Raw genomic sequence first — 24973 nt, forward strand, 5'->3', positions numbered from 1 at the left:
ATAGGCAAAAAGCGTAATCTTTTTATAATTGCATTCTAAACTACATAAAATAATTATTATAAACACACACACCTCATCAATTGCTTTAAAGTTTTGAACAAGGAAAGACCAACATAGACCCCTTAGTTGTCCCAGCATCCCCTACAACAGTTAGCCCTCAGATTGGGTTTTACAACAAGGCTGAAAACTAACGGGTTGTTGTTCGCCCAGAAGGAGAAACTGCTTCCCAATGAGCAACAAAGCCACTAATTATGAATGCCTCTGGGGAATCAATGATATGACTGTGAAGCTCAGCAATGGAGGGGGTGGAGTCAGAGCTGGAGAATGGGCTAAAGTTAAAAAGGACACTGAAACTGACACCTTCTGGTGTGACAGCCAGGAGCAAGGGAGTCAGGATACATACAGGGAGAGAGAGGCAGGGTTATTATTGCATCTATTCAAAGAGCACACGAGAGAGTCAGGTAAAGAAGGGGATTTATTAACCCACTCAACAAAAAGTCACAGAAACAGGAGGATTCCTTGCTGCACCTGCTGCTCTCTTATGGGAGAATAAATTCGGGAAGTACAGTGTACAAGAGCAGCCCCTTGCCCTGCCGCCTGACAAAAAGTGCAAGAGTGGAGCTGGCTTTGCACGGACCTGTGACCAGAAGTCTTCCATGTATTCTCTGAGTACTTGTTCCTAATTTCTGTCCTTCTCATTGGGAAACATTCACACTCCTTTTGTGTAAACTGACATCCCAGGCACACAGGAATCAAGGTGAGCAATGCAAGCAAATAAATAAGTATGTACAATATGCCCATACTTACACTTCATTACCTTTCACTAAAAGGCTTGAGGAATTACAAAATTGAATAGTGCTTGGAGTGCCCTGGAATGCTGTACTCCACACTGTATGTTTTCACAACAAAAGTCGTTTTGTTATAATAAATAGCTAACATGACTGCAGAATCAGTGTTGATATTTATACTGACAAATATCTGGTTTTAGCAATATTTAAGTCACAATTTAGGACACTGTAATCTACATTTATTTATTTTTTTGAAATGCAGTATGGAAGCAGTGGTTGCATATATATATATGTGACTGTAATGTACCAGAGATCTAGGTCTGTAGTTGATGATTTTTTTCTGAATTAGACATTAGGCTTTTCGACTGGCACTGTTTTGTCAGAGGATCATCAAACAAACCTGTATACTGATTTCTTCTTATCTGTAAGATAGAGACACAGGCATCAAAATTAAGGTGGCCATAGACGTGTAGATTTACCTTCACATCGGACGAACGATCGTTCGGTGCCATCTCCCGACCTGCTACTAACCTTTCATATCAAATAAAGTAGTAAAAGAACAGATCAGACAATGTAATAAAGTAGTAAAAGAACAGATCAGACAATGTTCTGCCCCTGACAGCAATGGTACGAAGGATAGGTCCAACAAAAGCTGGTGACAGTCTCCCAATGATATTGTCAGATCGGCAATCCATGCAGAGATATTCTCGGCAGCCGACAGAAACGACGATCGCCATGGCACGAAAAATGTCGGGACACTCCACACACGGCCTGAAATCATACGAATCAGACAATCAGCGTACGAATCAGCGTCTATGGCCAGCTTTAGGTGAAAGAAGAGTCCCTTTATATTGGGTTACAAGGGGAGGAAGTATGAAAACAATGACCCATTATTATGCATAATAAAAAATAAAGAAAATAAGAACAGGCAGAACACATTTTCAACAAAGCACATTTTTAGTTGGTTCACTCAAAAAAATGTCTCTAATTCTGCACACATTATGTGAGTTGGAAGAATATGTAAATTATCTATCAATTTTATTATTAAAGGGGTTGTTCACCTTTTATATAACTTTAAGTATGATATAGAGAGTGATATTCTGAGACAATTTGCAATTGGTTTTCATTTTTTATTATTGAAGGTTTTTGAGTTATTTAGCATTTTATTCAGCAGCTCTTCAATTTGCATTTTAAGCAATCTGCTAACTAGGGTCCAAAGTACCCTAGCAACCATGCGTTGATTTTAATAAGACTGGAATATGAATAGGAGAGGGCCTAACTAGTAGGATCAGTAAAAAAAGTAACAATAACAAAACATTTGTAGCCTTACAGGGCATTTGTTTTTTAGAAGGGAGTCAGCGACACCCATTTGAAACCTCAATCAATCATAAGTGTTGTCTGACACTCTTATAAACCTGCATGACTTATTTTTTTAAAACTTACCTCTGTGACAAAGGATGCTGGTGATGGACTGGTCAGTTTTCTACTTTAATTTCTGAAATCAGCATTACAGTGACATGTTGGCCAGAAAGATCAAACTCAAATTCCTTAAAGTAACATTTGGGGGGTTATTTATTGACGAGCGATTCTTTAGTGGCGTCGCAGTAAAAGAAGATGAGATTTTTTTGTGACTTATTATGCCCCAAAGCTGTTCCAAGTCCGAATCCATCTAAAAATGGCAAAATTCATGTAAAAGTCAATGGCAGATGTCCCCTTAACCATCTGAAGATGTTTTAACCCTGTTCAGAGTTTTCAGGGTTTGATGCTGGTTTTTCTGCGAAAACTCACATTTTTCATGGTTATTGGGCATCAAAGTTGGGGGTTTTCATGCAACAACTCAAAAAAAGTCACGGTTTTTCCAGATCCAATTTCTTTCGAGTTTTTTTTAATAGATAAATAAGGGCAAATTGTGGATTCTAGTTTGTTCTGACTTTTTCTATTTTAAAAATTTTGATTTTGATAAATAACCATCTAAATGTCAGAAGTTAAAGGTTTCAGCCCCATAGATTATTTATCATGACTATGGTAGCTGTAAATGTGGAGACATGTGAAGCTGCATGTTGGCGCAGGAAGCTATTTGGCTTACCAGAAGGAGAAGTGTGGCCAGATTGGCCTGAGATCAGTTTATTTAGCCTTGGGTTGAGAGGCTAGATCTACAATGTATGGGCAAAATTTCTACGAAAACTGCAGAATTTGCCAAAATATATTGGAAAATAGGAAGGTGAAATTGCAGTTAAGGTATTTTAGTTCTGAAATAGCATATACTGTACATTGACCTACTTATTAGCAGGGATGTATTCTGGTCTAGTGCATGCACGTGACATTGGCGGAAGTGACATCATGAAACACTGCACATGCTTGTAACAACACAAAGCACCGCGACCCGGACCCCATCCCCCCACCTCTGCAAAAAACATTACATCTAATTTCTTGTGATTGCCTGTGTGTTTGAAACATGGATTTGTGTATTGTGGCTCTTGTGGTCCATGGTATGATGGGAATCAAGACAAGCCAAGGCTTTTTTCCAGTAAGGTTGAGGGAACACGGGGAGGCCCATTTATCAAAGTCAAATTGTATCTCATTATTTTCTGAAAACTACTACAACCAAATCCGCACGGGTTTTTCCCCCTTATTTATCAAGTCATTTTGCAGAAAAATTCCAATTCGGGAAAAAACTCGAATAATCGTGAAAACTGTCCAAAAAATTGAATCGTACAAATTTTTAGGATTTTCTAAATTTTTCCCGAAAATGACAATCTTTTTTGCACAAAAATCAGGATATCTTCGGGACTTCTCCCATTGGCATATACAACCAATTCAGATTTTATAGTGATAAAAACGCAATTTTTTTGAGTTTTTGGCATTCAGACTTTAATAAATAACCCCCTCAGTGTTCACTCTGCTGCTCTCCTTTTTGTGCAGGCTCAGAGACCTGGGGAATGGAGCGAATTTTCTGTTTATCTGCACTAAAAAGTACAGTGTCCTTTTGAGTGCAGGTATTCAGGTTGACCTGAAAATGCCTGCTTTCACATTTTTCCATGCTTCACTCTGTGTACCACCACTCAAGCAGTACTTTTCAGTGCACATAAACTGATTTGGGGAAGGGAGCAGATCCGCTCCTCTCAGCCTGCAGAAAAAACACAGGCAGAGAGCGATGGAGCTAACATTCCGTGTGATCTCTAATAAGCCTAATAAGTGAGTGACAGGGATATCACTTTTCTTTGGATAAGCATGTAGCTGTCCCCACAGACGCTAACTTTTAAGGGGTGGTTTGCCTTCAAGTTAACTTTTAGTATGTTATATAATAGACAATTCTAAGCAACTTTTCAATTGGTCTTCATTATTTAGTTTTGATCGTTTTTGAATTGTTTGCCTTCTTTTTCTGATTCTTTCCAACTTTCAAATGGGGGTCACAGACCCCATCTAAAAACAAAAGCTGTGTAAGGCTACAATTGTATTGTTATTGATACTTTTTAGTGCTTAACTTTTTGTTCAGACCTTCTCCTATGAATATTACAGTGTCTTATTCAAATCATTGAACCCTAGCAACCAGACTGCTGAAACTGCAAACTGGAGAGCTGCTGAATAAAAAAGGACATAACTCAAAATCCACAAATAATAAAAAATGAAAACCAATTGCAAATTGTCTCAGAATACCACTCTCTACGTCATACGAAAAGTTAATTTAAAAACAACCCCTTTAATGTCTGGCTCCAGCAGTTTTGCTGCATTAAAGTAAACAGTTCTTTCACCTTGTAAAGATTCTTGGTTCAAAATAAGTGAACTGTATGACCTCCTCAGAAACAACCAGGGTAGTTAAAAATATGCAAGTTCTACCTGGACTTTTTAAAAGAGACCATCATTAATAAGTAATGTTGTAAAACAAATAAAATTGCTACATGATATTCACATCAAGAACTGTTGCAATGTTGCAACACAATCATATTTCTTAAAGGAGGTTGTTCACCTTCCAAACACTTTTTTTCAGTTCTGTTGTTTTCAATTGCTTCCCATCTTTTATATTTGGGAAAAAAAATCATAAAGGGAATAAAATAGGACTCTGAAGAGAACTAAGTTGTAAAAAAAGCACAGTGCAATGTGCATATGTGGGAAGCATAAGGATATATCAGCTTTGCTTTTCATATTTTTGTGAAGTCAAAGCAGGCAGGGGTCAAACCCTTTTATTTTCCTTAGGGGGTTACATAATGATCTGCAGTGCACAAGGAAAATGTAGTAGGTGTTACCAATGTAAGCATATTCTAATTCTCATGACCAGGGTATTAGTAGAACTATCAATTCATGATTGAAAACGTAGTCAGTGTGAAGCCACCATTTTAACTGACTCCTGTCCTTATGGCCCCTGAGGCTTGGAGTTGGGCTATATTCAAAATAAAGTCAACAGATGTCTACACAAATATATTTAAAAACTAGTTAAATATAAGAATATACTCCCTGTTTGTTTAGTGATCAGGATTGACAGCATGTCAGTTATGCATTCACTCGGAGACAAGTAAAGGTTATTTTTGTAGATGAGATACCTAATAGAGATAGTTTTGTGAATTAAAGGATTAAAAATGAAAGTGTTTTAACAGAATGACAATACAGGTATGGGATCCATTATCCATAAATCCGTTATCTGGAAAGCTCTGAATTTTGAAATAATAATAAAAAAAAAACACTCTGTAATAATAAAACAGTACCTTGTACTTGATCCAAACTAAGATATAATTAATCCTTATTAGAAGCAGAGCCAGTCTTTTTAGTTTATTTGTTTATATGATTTTCTAGTGGACTTAAGGTATAAAGATCCACATTATGGTTAAGAGCTATTATCTGGAAAGCTCCAATTCCTGAGCATTCTGGATAACAGGCTTCATACCTGTATAATGTAGTGTTTTTCTGCAATGGTAAAACTGGTGTGTTTACTACAAAAACACTACTATAGTTTATATAAACAAACTGCTTTGTAGCTATGGGGGCAGCCATTCACCCCATTGTATACTATAGAGCTTATCTTTTATCTGCTGTGTATCCTGTGCCGTTTTTTCTTTTTTAGCTTTGAATGGCTCCCCCCATGCTTGACAAAGGGATATAACCCTGAAACGTTGCATTTCTGCAAATAAACACTGCAATAACAACGTATCTCCCTGCTTGAACCAGCTGCGAGTGCCAGTTAATCTATGAAACTGATTGCTCGGGAGGGTGCCGATCCCTGCAACACCATGCACCAGACGTTTACCTTCGAAGGCCAGGGTGTGCGAGCGGGCCACATTATCCCCCCATGGCTACACAGCAGCTTTTTTATAAAAACTTCAGTTGTGTTTCTAAAGCAAATACACCAGTTGTACCAGTGCAGCACAATGAGTACACTACATTTTCATTACACTAAAACAATCATTTTGTGGAGTTACTGTTTCTTTAAGGTAGGGTTAAACTAAAATAAAACGATACTGTCTGACTTCAGTTGTAATAGTTTTTGTATAAAAAACATATTACTAGCCTAAATGCAGTGGGTTAATTATTATTAATCTATTATTTAGAGACCCATCATAGACAAAGAATATTTTAAGCAAACTCTTTTTTTTCAGTAATTTCCGTTTTCTCTGTAGTAATACCACTACAATAAAAGCACCTTGTATTGATCCTAATTAAGCTGTATGAATCTATATTGGTGGCAAAACTATCCTGTTTTTTTTTTGTTAATTTTTTATGGATTTGCACAATGATTTTCCAGCAGAATGGATCACATACCTTTACTTGAATTGGGTTAGAGTTAGGTTTCAATATTCTGAAAACATGCTTATGCAATCCACTGTCATTTTACTTAGTATTTTTACTTAATACTAATGGAGACCAAACTTAATGGCTACCAGATATTCCTGATCTTTTGCTTTAGGACATAGAGTGGAATGTTGGGTTTCAACTTTTGCCTTAGGACATAGACTGGAATGTTGGGTTTCGGCTTTTGCCTTAGGACATAGAGTGGAATGTTGGGTTTCGGCTTTTGCCTTAGGACATAGAGTGGAATGTTGGGTTTTGGCTAAACACAAAGATCAGAAATTGTTGAAATTAAATCATAAATAATTTTTCTGTTCTCAATGTAAAAGTGCTAAAAAACATCTATCACTGGAGGTATGGGCTGACAGAGCCTGAAATCTGGACGAGGGAAACAATAGTATTCTTCTAAGCAAAGCCCCCTATTGAGTGCTTTGGCCCCAGCACTGGACGAGTGTCCTAGCTTGCTCATGATGATGTTGTAGATCAGTAAGCATGTACTCTGATACTACTTCATGCATATTCACACAAGAGAGATTATGCACATGCGTGTGCCCCAATATATGATATTATATCTATATACTGTATAATATATATATATATATATATATATATATATATATATATATATATATATATATATATATGTAAGTGGACCATATTAGTATTATCTAACATGTTGAACGTGGATGGTGGACCTAATTCTGCCTGCTTCCCTCTCAACAGCCATCCCAGTGCTCAACACCAGCACCTTCAGCATTCCATCTCCAGCCATCTGCTGGCTTTTATTTATTTTTCATGTGGCTTAATATAGCAGTAAAGAAGTTAATAGGAAAGAAGAAAGGCATTTAAAAACTACAAGTCTGTTGGGACAGAATCTGCATTTAATGAATATAATAAATGTTGTAAATCAGCAATCCGGAAGGCAAATAAAGGAAATGAAGAGTGCATTGCGGCGAAGGCTAAGATTAACCCCAAAAAGAACCCCCATTTTAAGTTTTTCAGGGGACCAGAAAAAAATGATGTAAAATCCAGGAAAATGTAAAATCAGGGTAATGTATTATGCATAATATATAGGGGCCGCAAAACAGCAATGTAAAGTGAGGGAAAACTTAAAATCAGGGGTTAAAATGGTGGTTCTACTGTATTTAAAAAGGGATTACGATCTCAGCCTGGCAATTATAGGCCAGTAAGTTTGACATCTGTGGTGGGAAAATTATTTGAAAGTTTGTTAAGGGATCACATTCAAAATTTTGTCCTAGTGAATGGCATTATGAGCAGCAATCAGCATGGCTTTATGAAGGATAGGTCATGCCGGACAAATTTAATGGCTTTTTATGATGAGGTAAGTAAGATGCTGGACAGTGGGGGGCAGTAGATCAATTTGGATTTTGCCAAAGTGTTTGATACCGTGTCCCACAAATAAGTGCTTTCTAAACTAAGGGCTGTTGGGCTTAATGAAGTAGTTTGCACATGGATAGGAAACTGGTTACAGGATCGGGTACAGAGGGTGGTTGTTAATGGTACATTCTCTACTTGGAGTAAGGTTCTTAGTGGGGTCCTTCAGGACTCGGTACTGGGTCCACTTTTATTTAACTTGTTCATTAATGACTCAGGGAGGGTATTGTAAGTAATGTATCAGTGTTTGCAGATGAAACAAAACTATCCAGCCCAATTAATTCCATCCAGGGTGTGGCATCCTTGCAAAAGAATCTTGACAAACTCGTAATCTGGGCAGCTAAGTAGCAAATGAGATTCAATGTTGATAACTGTAAAGTCATGCACCTGGGATGTAAAAATATCCAAGCCACTTATACCCTTAATGGGACTGCCCTAGGCAAATCCATTATGGAAAAGGACCTTAGAGTCTTTGTAGATGATAAATTTGGCTGTAGCAAGCAATGCCAGTCAGCAGCATCAAGGGCAAATAAGGTCTTGAGTTGTATTAAAAGGAGCATTGATTCATGGCAGGAAGCGGTCATTCTTCCACTTTGTGGAGCACTTGTAAGGCCCCATCTAGAATATGCAGTACAGTTTTGTTCTTCATCACTCAAACAGGACATTATTGTATTAGAGAGGGTACAGAGAAGGGCAACTAAGCTGGTAAAAGGTATTGAAAATCTTAGCTATGAGGAAAGACTGGCCAAATTGGGGATGTTCACGCTGGAGAAGAGGCGCTTAAGGGGTGACATGATGACTATGTATAAATATATAAGGGGATCGTATAATAACCTCTCTAATGCTTTATTTACCAGTAGGTCTTTCCAGCTGACACAAGGTCACCCATTCCGATTTGCAGAAAAGAGGTTCTACCTAAATATTTAGAAGGGGTTTTTTACAGTGAGAGCTGTGAAGATGTGGAATTCTCTCCCTGAATCAGTTGCACAGGCTGATACATTAGATAGCTTTAAGAAGGGTCTGGATGGCTTTTTAGCAAGTGAAGGAATACAGGGTTATGGGAGATAGCTCATAGTACAAGTTGACCCAGGGATTATTCCGATTGCCATTGCCTTTCAGAAAGGAATTTTTCCCCTTCTGAGGCAAATTGGAGAGGCTTCAGATGGGTTTTTTTTTGCCTTCCTCTGGATCAACTGGCAATTAGGCAGGTTAAAAAAGTTAAAAGGTTGAACTTGATGGACGTGTGTCTTTTTTCAACCTAACTTACTATGTTACTATATTCATGTGCCTGCTCTGCCCCTTCCAGTGATGCAAGACCATACACTAAACTGATGCATCTGATGCTTTTTTCACCAATAGGTCCTTCTAGTAGACACAAGGGCATCAGCTGAAAAAAAGAATTTATATCTTAATATGCAAATATTTTTTTACGCTGTACAAACAGATATATTAGATAGCTTCATGAAAGGTTTATATAGCTTTTTTGCAAGGGAGAAAGCACAGAGTTCCTTAAATGAAATCTTGTTAATTGATCCAGGGAATTTTAGTTAGGAAGGATTTTTCCCCTTCTGAAGAAAATTGGAATTCAGATAAATGTTTTGCCTTCCTCTGGATTAAAAACATTTAGGCAGGTTTAATTTAGACAAAGAGGGTGGGTGTGATAGACGTGTTAATTTTTCTTTATCTGAATTACTATGTTACTAACATTATCATATACAATCTTATCATATGTGATATTGACCAAGAAACATATGTGGCACTGGAGCCCTCTCATATCAATAAGGTTTTCACGTCCTGTAAAAGGACCATATGATGCAGGGTAGTAGGAATGCCACTCATTCTTAATATTTCACACAAAATCAGTGTTATTGTACATGATAAATAAGAATTTTTGTTTAAATTAAATCAAAGATTTTTTTTAAGAACAGCCTCAATAGACAATAACTGGGGGAAGTGCAAACTTCATGACTTGACATTTTAATTCAGCCAAGAAATATCTATCCCACATACCAAGACACTCATTGAGTTCTCACTAGGTTGGTGAGGATCTTGGCGCCATGGATGCGAACAATGTTTTTTGTTTGAAATGACGAAAAAAAGTTTATAGACTGAAATATGACCAGACATCCTGCATTCCAGTGGACAGAAATAAGGCCCATGTGGCATCCTCATTAAGATATTCAGATAAACATAAGAACTGAGACTGCTTCAACTGAATACACAATAGGACTCATTTACAAAGCAGAGCGGAGTGCATTATGCTCACAAATGACATGTTTCTGTTGAAAGTTTGTACACTGTAATGATTTGTCAAATGCTAGGTTTCAAGTACTAACACTAGCTGTAAGCAAATGGTGCAAAATACCCCATTTTAACACACATTTATTTTTTCAAAATTCCTATATAATTGCAGTGGCCACAAAATATCCTGAACAGCTGCATTGTGTGCTGATTTGCATCTGTGTTGGTAATCCATGCACAGTGGGAGTGTAAATCAAGTCACTGCCACCAACTGTAAGTTAGCATTCAATTCTTTAGGTATAAACCTCTTGATTTTGTTGGTGCAACATGCAAAGTGTATTTTAGTTAAAGGAGAAACAAACCCTTAATAAACACCCTACCCCCTTACCCTACTTTGACCCCCTCCCTCCTCCCCCCCAGCCTAGCTACCCCCCCAGGCAATTGCCCCTAATTCTTTACTTACCCCTCTGTGCAGCAAAGTTCACAGGCACCATCTTTAGCCTCTAGTAATCTTCGAAATGAGGCCGTCGCTTCGGCAATTTTCGTGAGTTTCGGCGCATGTGCAAAACAGAAAATTTCTCCAACTACGCGTGCGCAAATTGGCCGATCTCATTATGAGGATTACCGTGAAGTCAGAAATAAGTTGCCATGCTTGGTTGTGAGCGTATGTACTGCTGGGCTGGTGTCATTACAGTAATCTGCCAGCATCACTTTAATTATGCACTAAACTACATGAACTTTGTGCATTTTTGGAGTAACCCTTCCATATGTATAAACAAAAAGAGACAAATGTAAATGTTCTGCAGTTATCAATAGAATTGTTTACTTTTACAATTATAATGAAATAGGGTTTATTATGTCTGTCAACTACCAAAAAGAATCAAAATCTTAACTCTCTGATCGTTTTTTTTTCTCAGCCATGAAGCATTTTACCTCCATTTTATTATGTCTATGGATTGCTGTCGGAGCAACAGAGGCTGCCAAAATACTTATTGTGCCGCCAATAATGTTTGAAAGCCATTTGTATATATTTAAAACCCTTGCCTCAGCACTGCATGAGCAAGGACATCAAACAGTTTTGCTTGTTTCTGAAGGAAGAGACATTCCACAATCCAGTCATTATCAATTTCAGCGTTACCCAGGAATTTTTAACAGCAGCACATCGGATAACTTCCTGCAGTCCAAAATGATGAATATCTTCTCTGGGAGGTTTACAGCACTGGAACTCTTTGATATTCTTGACCACTACTCCATAAACTGTGATGTCATGGTGGGTAACCAGGGCCTCATGCAGCGCCTGAAGCAAGAAAAATTTGATTTGCTCTTGGTTGATCCTAATGAGATGTGTGGATTTGTAATAGCCAATATATTGGATGTTAAGTATGCTGTTTTTTCTACTGGCCTTTGGTATCCTGCTGAAGTTGGTGCTCCTGCTCCATTAGCATATGTTCCTGAATTTAACACAATGTTAACAGACCGCATGAACCTGCTGGACAGGATTAAAAATACATTTGTTTACCTAATTTCCCGATTTGGGGTAAATTTTTTAGTGCTGCCGAAATATGATAGGATAATGAAGAAAAATAAAATTTTTTCAACAAGGTCCATGTATGAATTAGTTCAAGGATCTTCTCTGTGGATGCTTTGCACAGATATAGCATTGGAATTTCCTAGACCTACACTTCCGAATGTTGTCTATGTTGGAGGAATTCTGACTAAACCAGTCAGCCCCTTGCCTGAGGTAAGCCTCTGAATTGTTTTCTTTACAGCATTCAAATAATCTTGCAGCAGATAATACTGACAACTATTATTTTAATATGTTTTCACTTGTTTTAATTATTTTTGAAGGGGAACTAATTAGAATTTTCAAATGTTTTTTTATGGTCAAAACTGTAAAATTTGACTAGTTATTCAAATTTGATTCGAGTTTTAAAAAAATTAGAATTCGATTTTTGAGATTTATCATACCCTTTAAGAACTAAAATTCAACTATTTCCCACCTAAAACTTGCTTGCTTGAACTTGCTTGAATTGATGTTCAATTCAATGGGAGATGTCCAGGGATCAATTTGGAGTTGTTTGCAGCCTTCCTGACATTCAAGGTTTTTTTTCGGAAAAAAAACTCGAATTCGTTTCGATTCGAGTTTTCGGGTCGATTTAATTCATCAGAGTTTGATGAATTATCTTTTTAATACATTTTGATTGGTCGAATTTCGAATTAATGGAAGTTTATGGGAGTTTTTAAAAACTCACGTGAATTCGAAATTTGACCTTTGATAAATGTGCCTTTAAAATTGACTGATTTCATCAGCTCCTATTGGTATCGTGGCTTGTTAACATTTAAAGGAGTAGTTCACCTTAAAATTAACTTTTAGTATGGATTAAACAGTAATATTTTAAGACCGTTTGCAGTAGGTCTAAATTGTTTAGATTTTTTAAATTATATATATTTATACCAGCCAGCAAGTTAGGAAGTCAGAATGGAAGCTGAACCTTATAGGGCATGAACAAAAATATAAACATTAACAAAGAGAATAATGATAAAATTGCAGCCTTACTTTAACTCTGCAAATCATTTTTTCTTTTGCATTTTTCTGACATGTAGTATGTGAAATTATGCTCAGTACATTATGGACGCTGTGTAAATGTTTTTATATGATAGGAATGCTGTTAAATATTCATCTTATAGGTTTCTGATATACAGTATAATAGCAACTGCAGGCATGTCAGCAGCAAATCCTCTGTTCAGGTTTTTGCTACATTACGGGACCTGTTATCCAGAATGCTCAGGACCTGGGTTATGCCATCTTAAAAGGCAGTATACCTCTTTGCTCAACAGGAATTCAGTTAATGGGGCTTGTGTTAAACATAATTTTTGCCTATTGTATAAATAACAAAATCTATGTTTTTGTTATTTCTTGAACTAAATGTACTCCATGTTTGGTCCTTGCAAGGTAGTTCATCTGGTGACAGATGCACATATAATCGCTCGGCATAATAGACTCCAACTAATAAAACTGTCACAACAAAGGGGGAAGAGTAGGGGCATTTCAGTGTAGAAATCCACTGTGTGTGTCTGCACCCTGGCCAAGAGTTTTGAGCAGATAGGCTGTTTCTCAGCCTGCAGTTTAATAAACTAGCCTAACCAAGGCTACAGTTTAGGGGTTTGTGTATACAGAGTTTGTATAAATAATTACCATGTTTATTGTGGGAAGGGGATGGGATTGGTAATAAAGAAGACAATTTTTCATTAGTGCTTTATAATGTAAAAATATTGGAAATAATTAGTGATGGGTGTATTTGTCCCATTTCGCTTTGTCACGAATTTTGCAAATTTCCTGTGAAATTAGCAAAATGCATATTTTGACGCCGGCGACAATTCACCGGCACAAATTCATCGCAAATTCGCGCCTGGCAAATAAATTCGCCCATCACTAGAAATAATGTTTTCTTTCCGGGATTAAACAGAATACAATTCGTACTAATTTTTAGCAAAGGTGTATTTAGGTTTATAATACACAAAAGCCATGAATATCTTGTAAATTATATACTTATAATTGGTGAGTTCTGATGTCATCAGTTATAAATGGTGAGTTCTGATGTCATTTCTGTCACATGACTCACTGAAACTTGTGTATTATAATAAATAAAGTACCCCCAGTTGCAAAATATGAGGATTTTAGAAGTTACCTCGGAGTTCCATTTTATATGATCATGAAACTCCTCGGTAACTTATAATATCCTTATATTTTACAAGAGGGGGTACTTTATTCACTATATATTGACCCTTTAAGATGAGGATATGAAATGGAAGCTGTAACATGCTTGAATGTGAGCTATTTTGGAGTACTTGAGACTCGGTATTTGTTATCACAGCTGCATTAAAGGACCAGTAACATCAAATTTTTGTTTATTCGTTAGTATACATTAAAAAAAACACCAAGACACATTAAACTTTAAAATGGCAAAGCCTTTATGAAGAAATAGCTTACCAAAACTCTGCTTCTCTTCAGAAAAGGCAGCATGGCGACGATCCATTGTGTGGAGCTCGATTTCTCTTCCTTGGCTAACTCCTAAGGCAGGGAGGAGAAATCAAGAGCCGCATGATGGATCGATTTCTGAAGAGGAGCGCAAGTGGAGTTTCAGTAAGTTATTATAAAGACTTTGCGATTTTAAAGTTTCATTTGCCTTGCTGTTTTTTAATGTATACTAACAAATTGTTTAAAAATCTCGATAGGGAAATGGCTCCCCCACTCCCAACTGACTGTGAACAGACCCAGTCTCGTGCTGGAATTAATTGTTATGAAGGCTACATGAACTGTAGTGAACCTTATTTATTTTATATTTCTAAACACTGTTAGCAAATAGCCACCCCCACCTTTCAAAAGAATAAAGAACACATTGTTGATGATTCCAATGGGCCAATAACAGATAATATATATATATATATATATATATATATATATATATATATATATATATATATATATATATATATAAACACATATATAGCTTACTAATATCCACAAAAGACCATATTCTACAGCTAATATCTAAAAATGTATATAACATGCCTCAAGCTGACAATGCAAGAAGCAGAAACATGCCCCACGTTTGGGAGAGCTGACGCTGGCCATATGGTGTGGGTGTGCCCTTAGATAATAGCTTATTGATTACGGTTATTTAATGCCTTAATGAACAACCATCCCTTCCGTATGTGAGAGTCTGACTCCTGACTGTTTAATGGACAATATTGCCCCTCCTTAGAAAAACAGAACACACTATTCACTTTGCAAGAAACTGACAGTTATGATGAACCCTGCACTGCTTGTAACAGTGGTTAAAGCTAGTGAATACAGCTCTTGCTAAATGAACATACTGTATATAGCGGGAGGCTTTCATTTGGCTAGCTACTGTAGTTTTTCCCTGGTAGTAATCCCTAATATAGCCTAAAGAAAATGTACTGGCTGTAATGGTCAAAGCATTTATTAAATACATAATTCTATCAGTTTGCATGCAGCACTGTAGTATAATTTCCATTCACACTGTATTAACTGTATCATTATGTTTTATGATCTATGTAATGCTTTGTTTTGTTACATGGAAACGCAATAAAATAAAAACTTGAAAAAAAGAAGGTTAGGGTCAGGTAGGGGAAATTTCCAACCTAAACACCTTTATTTTAAAGGAACAGTAACACCAAAAATATGAAAGTAATTAAACTATGCGCCTTTTGATTAAAGGAATAGAACAGTACACTCTATTTTAAAGTGATATATAAAAGAGAATATGGGCTAATCTGGGCCAGATCATGTGGAGGCTAAACACAATGAAGGGAATAAAACATTGGAGCTGGTCACACAACGCACCAATGTAGACAATTTCAGCTGGCAAAAAACTTCTATGGTGAATAGTAATATAAGATATTGTAAAAAGTTATGGGTCTCCTGCCTTTTTAAGGATAATCCCATTTTTACTTTCTTTAATGAAAAAAGGAACCTATTTTACAGTATACTTTAATTAAAAAAAATGTGTACCATTTTTATAAGAAACCTGATTGTATGCAGTGAAATTCTCCCTTCATTTACTGCTACTGACAGTCCCTGCTCTGAAGGGAAACAATCATACTTATGAACAGCAGGGGGAGCCCCGCCTAACTTCCCAGCCATGCAGAACTCAAGCAGCTTTGTTTTTTCCCTGTAGAGCAGGCGGCGACTGTGTAAAGATTTGTATTGGATTTTATTTTTGCCTTTACATCCCCTCTACTGTTTCCAACTCCAGCTGCAGGGACAAAGATCATGGAGCCAGATTTAAACAGATAAACTGGAATTCTATTTGGAGGATTATTTTGCTGCAGCCACTGGTTCTACATAGTTGGAGAAAGTTTGTCTTAAACAATACAAAATGTATCAAATCCACATTAGATTAAATTACAACACATGACCCAGTGCAGTCTGCCTATTCTGATTATTAATCAGTCTTGCTGTAATATTTGAATTGTGCTGTTTTGATAATTTATGATGATCCCTAAGCAGCCCAGGCCACACTGAGCATGTGCACATGCATGTGTCTTGGTCTTGCAAAGATGTTTAACAAAGTTACAAGATGGTGACCCCCTGTGGCCAACTTTGAAAGCATAAATCATTTGTTTGATTAAGCTTGTGGTGCAGTAAGTTCGTGTTTATGTTTAGTATACAAAATACAGCATTTCTAGGCTAATTCTATTTTAGACTTTACTTCCCCTTTAAAGGGATCCTGTCATTGGAAAACGTGTTTTTTTCAAAACGCATCAGTTAATAGTGCTACTCCAGCAGAATTCTGCACTGAAATCCATTTCTCAAAAGAGCAAACAGATTTTTTTATCTTCAATTCTGAAATCTGACATGGGGCTAGACATTTTGTCAATTTCCCAGCTGCCCCTGGTCATGTGACTTGTGCCTGCACTTTAGGAGAGAAATGCTTTCTGGCAAGCTGCTGTTTTTCCCTTCTCAATGTAACTGAAGGAGTCTCAGTGGGACATGGGCCAAGAAGCTGTTATCTTGTGTTAGGGAGCTGCTATCTGGTTACCTTCCCATTGTTCTTTTGTTTGGCTGCTGGGGGGGGTGAGGGAGGGGGTGATATCACTCCAATTTGCAGTACAGCAGTAAAGAGTGATTGAAGTTTATCAGAGCACAAGTCACATGCCTTGGGGCAGCTGGGAAATTGACAAAATGTCTAGCCCCATGTCAGATTTCAAAATTAAATAAAAAAAAAATTGTTTGCTCTTTTGAGAAATGGATTTCAGTGCAGAATTCTGCTGGAGCAGCACTATTAACTGATTAATTTTTTAAAAATTTTTTTTCCCCATGACAGTATCCCTTTAAGGACAGAATTTCATCCTTACTTATGCATTTGCATAAATTTTTGTGAAGCTTCTCATTCATCATTCTAGGTCATGGTATATCTGTAGAAATAAGTTTCAGCAGTCATCCAACTGGCTTTCTTAATTCATAATAACTTGTACATAGGATCTTTCTTCGGTATATATCCTCTGGAATGTTGCTCCAATCAGCATAATCTGCCACATACAATGCTGTTTTGGCACCTCTTAGGTTTAATAACACATTAATAACACATCAATAGCTCCAATCTTGCTAATACAATCAACACCTAATTTAATGACATCATTGTGGATTATGATAAACAGATTATGCTGATTGGAGCAACATTCCAGAGGATATATACTGAAGAAAGATCCTATGTACAAGTTATTATGTATTAAGAAAGCCAGTTGGATGACTGCTGAAACGTCTTCAAGGAAAAACACAGCAAGTCCAGTTGATTTGACTTATTTCTACAGATATTCTCATAAAATAATTATACAGCTTTATAAATGTGTGAATTTAGACGACATACTATTGCTGATGTTTGCTATATTTTAAAACCTTTTTTTAAACACCTTTATAAATATGCCCCTTAAATATATAGGAGAGGCGAGGATGGCACCCTTAGCAAGTTTTGTAACATATTCTTTCTGGTCAGACAAGGATGACCTTCAAGTCCTAGGCAATTTTCAACTGAAAGGTAAATAAATATGAGAAGCCTGTCACATCCTTTCATTGTCTATTGATTTATACAGGACTTGGACTTTGAGACTATCTTATCAGCCTGACCTATACACCCGCTGGCTTTGTGAACTAGAATTCATACCAGAAGACTTAAAAGCTGTCTAGTTTATTATATTATTTTGTATTTGTTTTGTAAAGGACATTTAGTTATTTCACTTTGACATTTTACCCTATTTAGTACAAGAAATAACAGGTTTTTCCTAATTTAACTATAAGGAGAAAGTACATTCAGCGCAAGCCCCATTCATTGTACTGATTATGTTTCACGGTTATGAAAACAAATCTTTTACTTGTGCTTGATAATAATATCAAACTTAGAAAAGTATTTGTGTGTGAAATAATGTGAAAAGGTACTGGCCCACTGGAATACCAGGAAAACTATCAGTGGGCCCTCTTGCTTCTAACCATTTGGCCTATTTCATAGTCATTACCTGTTTCTGTATGGGAACAAAAAGGCTAAATAGATAAAATATTAAATTATGGAAAATATAGAACAGAGACTTGGAGAATTGGTTGAGGTTGAGTGAGTAGAGGAAGAGCAGAAATAATGTGGAGAGTGGCACCATAATCTAAGATTTTCTGGTAGGCCCCTGGCATCCCAGTTCAACACTGGAAAAGGGGAAAAATATCATCCTATGTATAAGGGCCCTTTTGTGCGCAGACCCAAGCTATACATCTTTCAGGCAGGTTTAAATAGGCTTAAATAGCCTTTCGGCAAAAGATCCCATTGGCATGTTCACAAAGTCCTCTCCTGACAGGTCTCTTTAGGTCCCTATTATGGTAGTATCATTGGCTCAAATGACTATGCCCATGGCCCAGCATGTTAGTAGCTGAATCTGGATTAAAATGGACTTTTAGCATGATGTAGAATATTGATATTCTGAGACAATTGTCTTCATTGTTATGTTTAGGGTTTTTCATTTATTTAGTTTTCTGTTTAGCAGTTCTCCAGTTTGGTATTTCAGCAGCTATCTTGTTGCTAGGGTCTTATTTACCCTAGCAAACAGGCAGTGATTTGAATGAGAAACTGGAATATGAATAGGCAATGGACTGAATAGGATGTTAATAAAAAATAGGAATATCAAGAAAACTGTAGCCTCAGAGCATTGGTTTTGAAAACTGTAAAAAAGTCAGAATGAGACAAATCATTCAAAAAAGATAAAAATAAATAATAAAGTCCAACTGAAAAGCTGAACCATTCTATAAACTAAAATTTAATTGGAAAGTGAACCACCCCTTTGAGAGCCACAATCTCGCTAAAGAAGCTAACCTTAAAGCTTATGCCCACCCGAATATGAATGCTAATTGGCAGCAGTGCAGTTGATCTTAGCACTCAAATTAGCAATTCGATTTACAGTTAGAAAATATAAGCAATGATCTGATTGGTTGCCATAGGAAACTGCATTAGTGTAATTTAACATCTGTCTGTGTCAATCAGCTCATGTTTCTTTCTTAGAAAGTCTTGTTTACTCTGTGAGATTATGTTTATCTAATAAAGCAGAACTTTGCAAATCATTAACTTTTATAACACTGTAGTCTATAGAGGCTTAAGGCCTATGGTACACATGATGTTTTCTGAGCAAATAAACAAATGATCTATCAACCATCCCATGTGCATAACGTCAAAAATGGCACAATCTGCAGTCACTAGAGTCTGAGCGGATTTAGTCCTACCCTCATGGGAAAGTGGTGGAACACGTCATCCGTTTCTTTCCCAAATCAAAAATATGCTGCAGACATAAGAGCAATCGGCTATTCATTGTGGTGCTTAAAACACAAATGGGGAATGTAATAAAAAAAAGAAAACATATTTGCAATGCAAAAAGTTATGCCTTTGTGCAAATTTAATATAGCCTGTGCGAACCCGGAAACTGTTTAGTGGTCTCTTCCGACAGTGGAAGAAGGTTTGCGCCACTAAACAGTGAATTTAATAAAAGTTCTTACTGAAAAAGTTATGTTTGCTTCAAAAGATTATCAAGCACTTCTTAAAACTGTGCAATTAAAACTTGCAATGCAATAACAGTTTAAGCAAGAAGATTACATTTCCATATGTGATTTTTTATTCTTATTTATGCAAATTGTTTTTCTCTTTGTGACTTTTATGACATTCCCCAAAAAACATCTCCATTGTGCTACATAAAGCAGCATGATTTGCAAAATTTTCTAAACAGTGTACAAAGTTGAAGAACAAAGTAAAAGGTCACATTTTTATATTGACTTCAAACTCTTTAGTGCCATCTATAAAACCAATCATAAAAAACAAATGTAAAAATGAGCAATACAAAATAGTAATCAACAGAATCTCTAAACACGGGGGTACTGTTAATGGTGCCATATAAAAAGAATTGTAAAATTGTTTATGCCAAAGAGGTTTAAGAAGTGTAATATAGCATTAATGGCACAGGTAATTTGTAGACCCTTTACCACAACTTTTAGCCCTAGATATGTCAGTTAGGTCACTGCAGAAAAGGAACTATGAACACATGAACTCCATGCATGCCAGTAAGATCACTGCAGAAAATGGGAGTATGAGCACATTAACCACTCATATGCCAATAAGATTACTTCAGAAAATGCAGTAAGAGCACATTTAATACAGGCAAGCCAGTAAAATATCTGTAGGAAATAAATTCTAATAACATTAACCCTAGACATGCCAATAAAATCGCTGCAGCAATGGATTATGATCATTATGATCATATAAACCCCAGACATGCTAGTAAGGTAACTGCAAAAAAAGCCAGTACGATTATTGCAGAAAATGAATACATTTAAAACATCACAGGCCCACAGGGCCACCATCAGGGGTAGCCCTGGGCCCAGATGGTTTTTGTTTCTTAGTTATTTTTTTTTAACTTGTAGGGAGGGGGGCCCTGACCACCAATGATTATTTTTTAACTTGTAGAGGGGGGGGGGGCTGACCACCAACGTCTTCAACTTGTTGGGGGGAAACCCTGCCCACCAATGCTTTTTTTTTTAATTTGTAGTGGGGGAGCTCTGGCCACCATTATTTTTTTTAACTTGTAGGGGGAACCCTTGCCAGCACCAATGGGTCTGGGGCTGAGCCTGGGGTGGGTGGAGCCCATGGGTCCCACATAATTTAGACATACGGGGTCCTGCGATTTATGATAACGCCCCTGCCGACATGACAAGCAGAATGCAACTAACCTTTCTTCTTTCTAGTACTCCTGTGCTGCTTGCCCCACTCTGCCTACTGCACTGAAACACCAGAATAAAAATGAAAGATGGCCCTGTATTTATATGTGTTGTATATCTACTACTGTACGTATAACTGATCAGAAAACCCATTTACATGATATACTGATAAGGTTAGAATCAGTTGGCTCGTTATTTGAAGAGAATAGAAAGCTTCATCTGTGAGTATGTATGGGTGGTGGCAGTAGTATGTGGGCTGCTTATATGTAACCTGTAGAAAAGAATTTAGGGAGCACCTCCCATCAAATGAGAAAAACAGAAGATGGTGTGCAGGCTCAGGTGGTAATTCATAAGAGAACAAGAAAGAGAAAGAACTGACCCATGTATTTGCACCCTCCCATCAAAGCATGTCCACAAGCTCGTATTTATACACCATTAAAACTTAACTTTTATTACTGATAAATAAGATAAAAAAAGTCTTATTTATCAGTAAATAACAAATAAAACACTATTCGTCATAAATATGGGAGTTATAGGGGTAGTAGACTACATGCAATGTTATACAACACAGATTGCCCCCTTAGAAGCACATAACCCAAAGAGTCAGTGGGGCCTAAATCGGTGGGGTTGTGTAAATCGCTCACTTAGTTAGCACCCCTGATGTGTGCAACATTAGTATGGGTAGAGGTGCTGCTAATCGTTGGAGAGGCAGGCTTAGTAAATTCTAAAGCTTTCGTCTCTATTGGAACAACCCCCGTTGTGCAGCCCTTGGTCAGCCAACCCCTTCACCCACAGCACAACCCTCCCAATTGATGGATATCTGCTCTGATATGAGCGTTGAAGTTTCCACCTGAAGCAGTACCTTGTAAACCAACCCCTTCACCCACAGCGTAGCCCCCCCAAATTGGCAAAAGTTGCCTTAAGTTATAAGAAGGTGGTGGTTGCAGAGAGTTGTAGTTGCAGATTGTGTACTGCTATACAGATAGTTGTAGGTTGCATACTGCTATGCAAAATTAGTGGGAAATGCCTGTAAAAACCACTTCCATACAGACACCTTCAGCACAACCCTCCCACAGCACAACCCTCCCACAGCACAACCCTCCCACAGCACAACCCTCCCACAGCACAACCCTCCCAATTTGCCGATATCTGCTCTGATATGAGCGTTGAAGCTTCGACCTAAAGCAGTACCTTGTTAACCAACCCCTTCACCCACAGCATAGCCCCCCCCAAATTGACAAAGCTGCCTTAAGTTACAATTGGCAAAAGTTGCCTTAAGTTACAAGAAGGTGGTGGTTGCAGAGAGTTGTAGTTGCAGATTGTGTACAGCTATGCAGAGAGTTGTAGTTGTAGGTTGCGTACTGCTATGCAAAATTAGTGGGAAATGCCTGTAAAAACCACTTCCATACCGACACCTTCAGCACAATCCTCCCACAGCACAACCCTCCCAATTTGCGGATATCTGCTCTGATATGAGCGTTGAAGCTTCGACCTGAAGCAGTACCTTGTAAACCAACCCCTTCACCCACAGCGTAGCCCCCCCCAAATTGACAAAGCTGCCTTAAGTTACAATTGGCAAAAGTTGCCTTAAGTTACCCACCACACCATACCCTCCCAGTAAGTGGTGTCAGCCCCTTATTTTCGTCAGTTCCGGCACTCTGCCTAACCAGCTTTAAAATTAATAGAGCGCCTGACGCGCATTTCACCCAAATCTAATGGGCTTTGTCAAAGGCAAAAAAATGCCGGCATCGCACAGATATTTATGACCACTGTTGTGCAGTTAGGAATTCAAACCAGCCAATCAGCCTGTTGTGTGTCACAGGGGGCGGGCCAGACAATCAGCCTGTTGCGTGTCACAGGGGACGGGCCAGACAATCAGCCTGTTGCGTGTCACAGGGGGCAGGGCCCATCACATTTAACTATATCAGAGCTGCGATACAGACCTGGTGCAGAGATATCACAAAATATCTTGCACATGATAATCAAATTGTGTGAATATGGGAGACAGCTTGTACGGCCACACTGTATATAGGTAGCGATAAAACACACATGAAAATATGATATACATTTGACGACAGCTCATATGAATACATTCATGATTATACTCTCGTTCAAGCCTACAGGGCTAAGCACATTCATATTAAATATCCATTCACTCTCTTTGGATAAAAGGGCTGTTTCAGAATCTCCACCTCTGATTCCCAAAGAGATTTTGGAAAGACCCACGGCTTTTAGACCATTACTGGAGTGATTGTGATGTTCTAAATAATGACAGCTTACCGGTGGTAATTTCTAATCTGGTTTAATGAGATCTGGTGCATTCTCGATACTTGAAATATGTTCCAATAATCTTTTTTTGAAGGCACGATTGGTATTGCCGATGTATATCCTATCACAAGGGCAGATCAACATGTACACTAGGTTATTGGTAGTGCATGTAAATCCCTGTGTGATTCGATGTGTCTTCCCAAATCTGTCCACCACAGTATTCTGGTTGTGCATATATTTACATGCTTTACATTTGCCGCATGCAAAAGTGCCAGTGTGTGATGACTCTTTACAGAGTTTAGGCAAATGGTTCCTGACTAATTTAGCAAGTAAGGGGACGAGGACCCAATAGTGTGCTTAGCCCGGGGTCAGTTCGCAAAATCTGCCAATGTTTATTCAATATTGAGTTAATCATTGGCCATTGCTTGCAGAAGGTACCTATGAATCTTACAGGTTGTTCTTTAACTTTGAGTGTTGTTTGTGTCTCAAGTAATGTGTTCCCAGGGGTCTTGATAGCTGTGGAATGAGCTTTATGAATAACATTCATAGAATAACCCCTGCCAATTATAACTTAAGGCAGCTATGCCAATTTGGGGGGTGGGGGCTACGTTGTGGCTGAAGTGGTTGGTTTACAAGGTACTGCTTCAGGTGGAAACTTCAACGCTCATATCAGAGCAGATATCCATCAATTGGGAGGGTTGTGCTGTGGGTGAAGGGGTTGGCTGACCAAGGGCTGCACAACAGGGTTGTTCCAATAGAGACGCAAGCTCTAGAATTTACTAAGCCTGCCTCTCCAACGATTAGCATCACCTCTACCCATACTAATGTTGTACACATCAGGGGTGCTAACTAAGTGATGACTTACACAACCCCACCAATTTAGGCCCCACTGACCCTTTGGGTTATGTGCTTCTAAGGGGGCAATCTGTGTTGTATAACATTGCATGTAGTCTACTACCCCTATAACCCCCCATATTTATGATGAATAGTGTTTAAACAGAGTGTTTTGGGGTGACCTTGACTAGCATATATTTACCACTTATCCATACCACCAGCTCACTACCCCAAGTTAATCCGTCTCCCCGGTCCTAACCATGTTTTAATTATTACTGGACTTTTTTTTATCTTATTTATCAGTAATAAAAGTTAAGTCTTAATGGTGTATAAATACGAGCTTGTGGACATGCTTTGATGGGAGGGTGCAAATACATGGGTCAGTTCTTTCTCTTTCTTGTTCTCTTATATGTAGCCTGCATGGCTGACCCCTAGCCAAAATTAGCTGGTCATATGCTTTTGTTTCAGGTCTCTGGAATACCCTTTAAGTAGACCAGAAATAATAATACATATTACAGTTTAGCATAAGCATGACCATAGTGTATCACAAGTGCTAGAGATCATGGGTTATGGGGTGCAAGTGAAGAGCACTAAGGGGGTGCAAGGGTGCCAGTACCCACTGCCATATGCTATAGATAATAAGTCTAATGCGTCAGTACCCATTGAATATAATGGGCTTGTGTGCCACCCAATGTCTATTATGTCATATAATGTGCCTGAGCATTTTAGCTTTAAAAATGCACCCCAACTGGACTTTTGCGTGGTTCCCATTGAAATCAGTGGGAGAGATGTGGTAGGTAGTTTGGGGATGGTCAATTTTATACCACCAAAAATCTGTTACATCTGACATTAGCTTTAAGTCAGCGAGTTTATGGCAATTTTAAACCTCTTCAAACTAAAAGATCAC

At 37.8% G+C, this 24973-nt stretch overlaps 1 protein-coding gene across 2 annotated transcripts in view; it reads left to right on the plus strand.

Moving 5' to 3' along the window:
• The first annotated feature begins 322 nt into the window (after nucleotides 1-322).
• The window catches only part of ugt8.S (UDP glycosyltransferase 8 S homeolog), a 37201-nt gene continuing 12550 nt past the window's right edge, over nucleotides 323-24973 (plus strand). Inside the window, exons 1-2 of one of the 2 annotated variants that reach the window (XM_018243364.2) lie at nucleotides 323-757; nucleotides 11120-11943. In XM_018243364.2, the coding sequence (XP_018098853.1) occupies nucleotides 11122-11943 (822 nt within the window). In that variant the 5' untranslated portion in view covers nucleotides 323-757; nucleotides 11120-11121. Of the gene's footprint in view, nucleotides 758-10386; nucleotides 10476-11119; nucleotides 11944-24973 lie in introns of those variants that run through there. The other variant, XM_041579645.1, reaches the window with a different exon arrangement.

Source organism: Xenopus laevis, chromosome 1S (assembly GCF_017654675.1).
Source record: "Xenopus laevis strain J_2021 chromosome 1S, Xenopus_laevis_v10.1, whole genome shotgun sequence".
NCBI lineage: Eukaryota > Metazoa > Chordata > Amphibia > Anura > Pipidae > Xenopus > Xenopus laevis.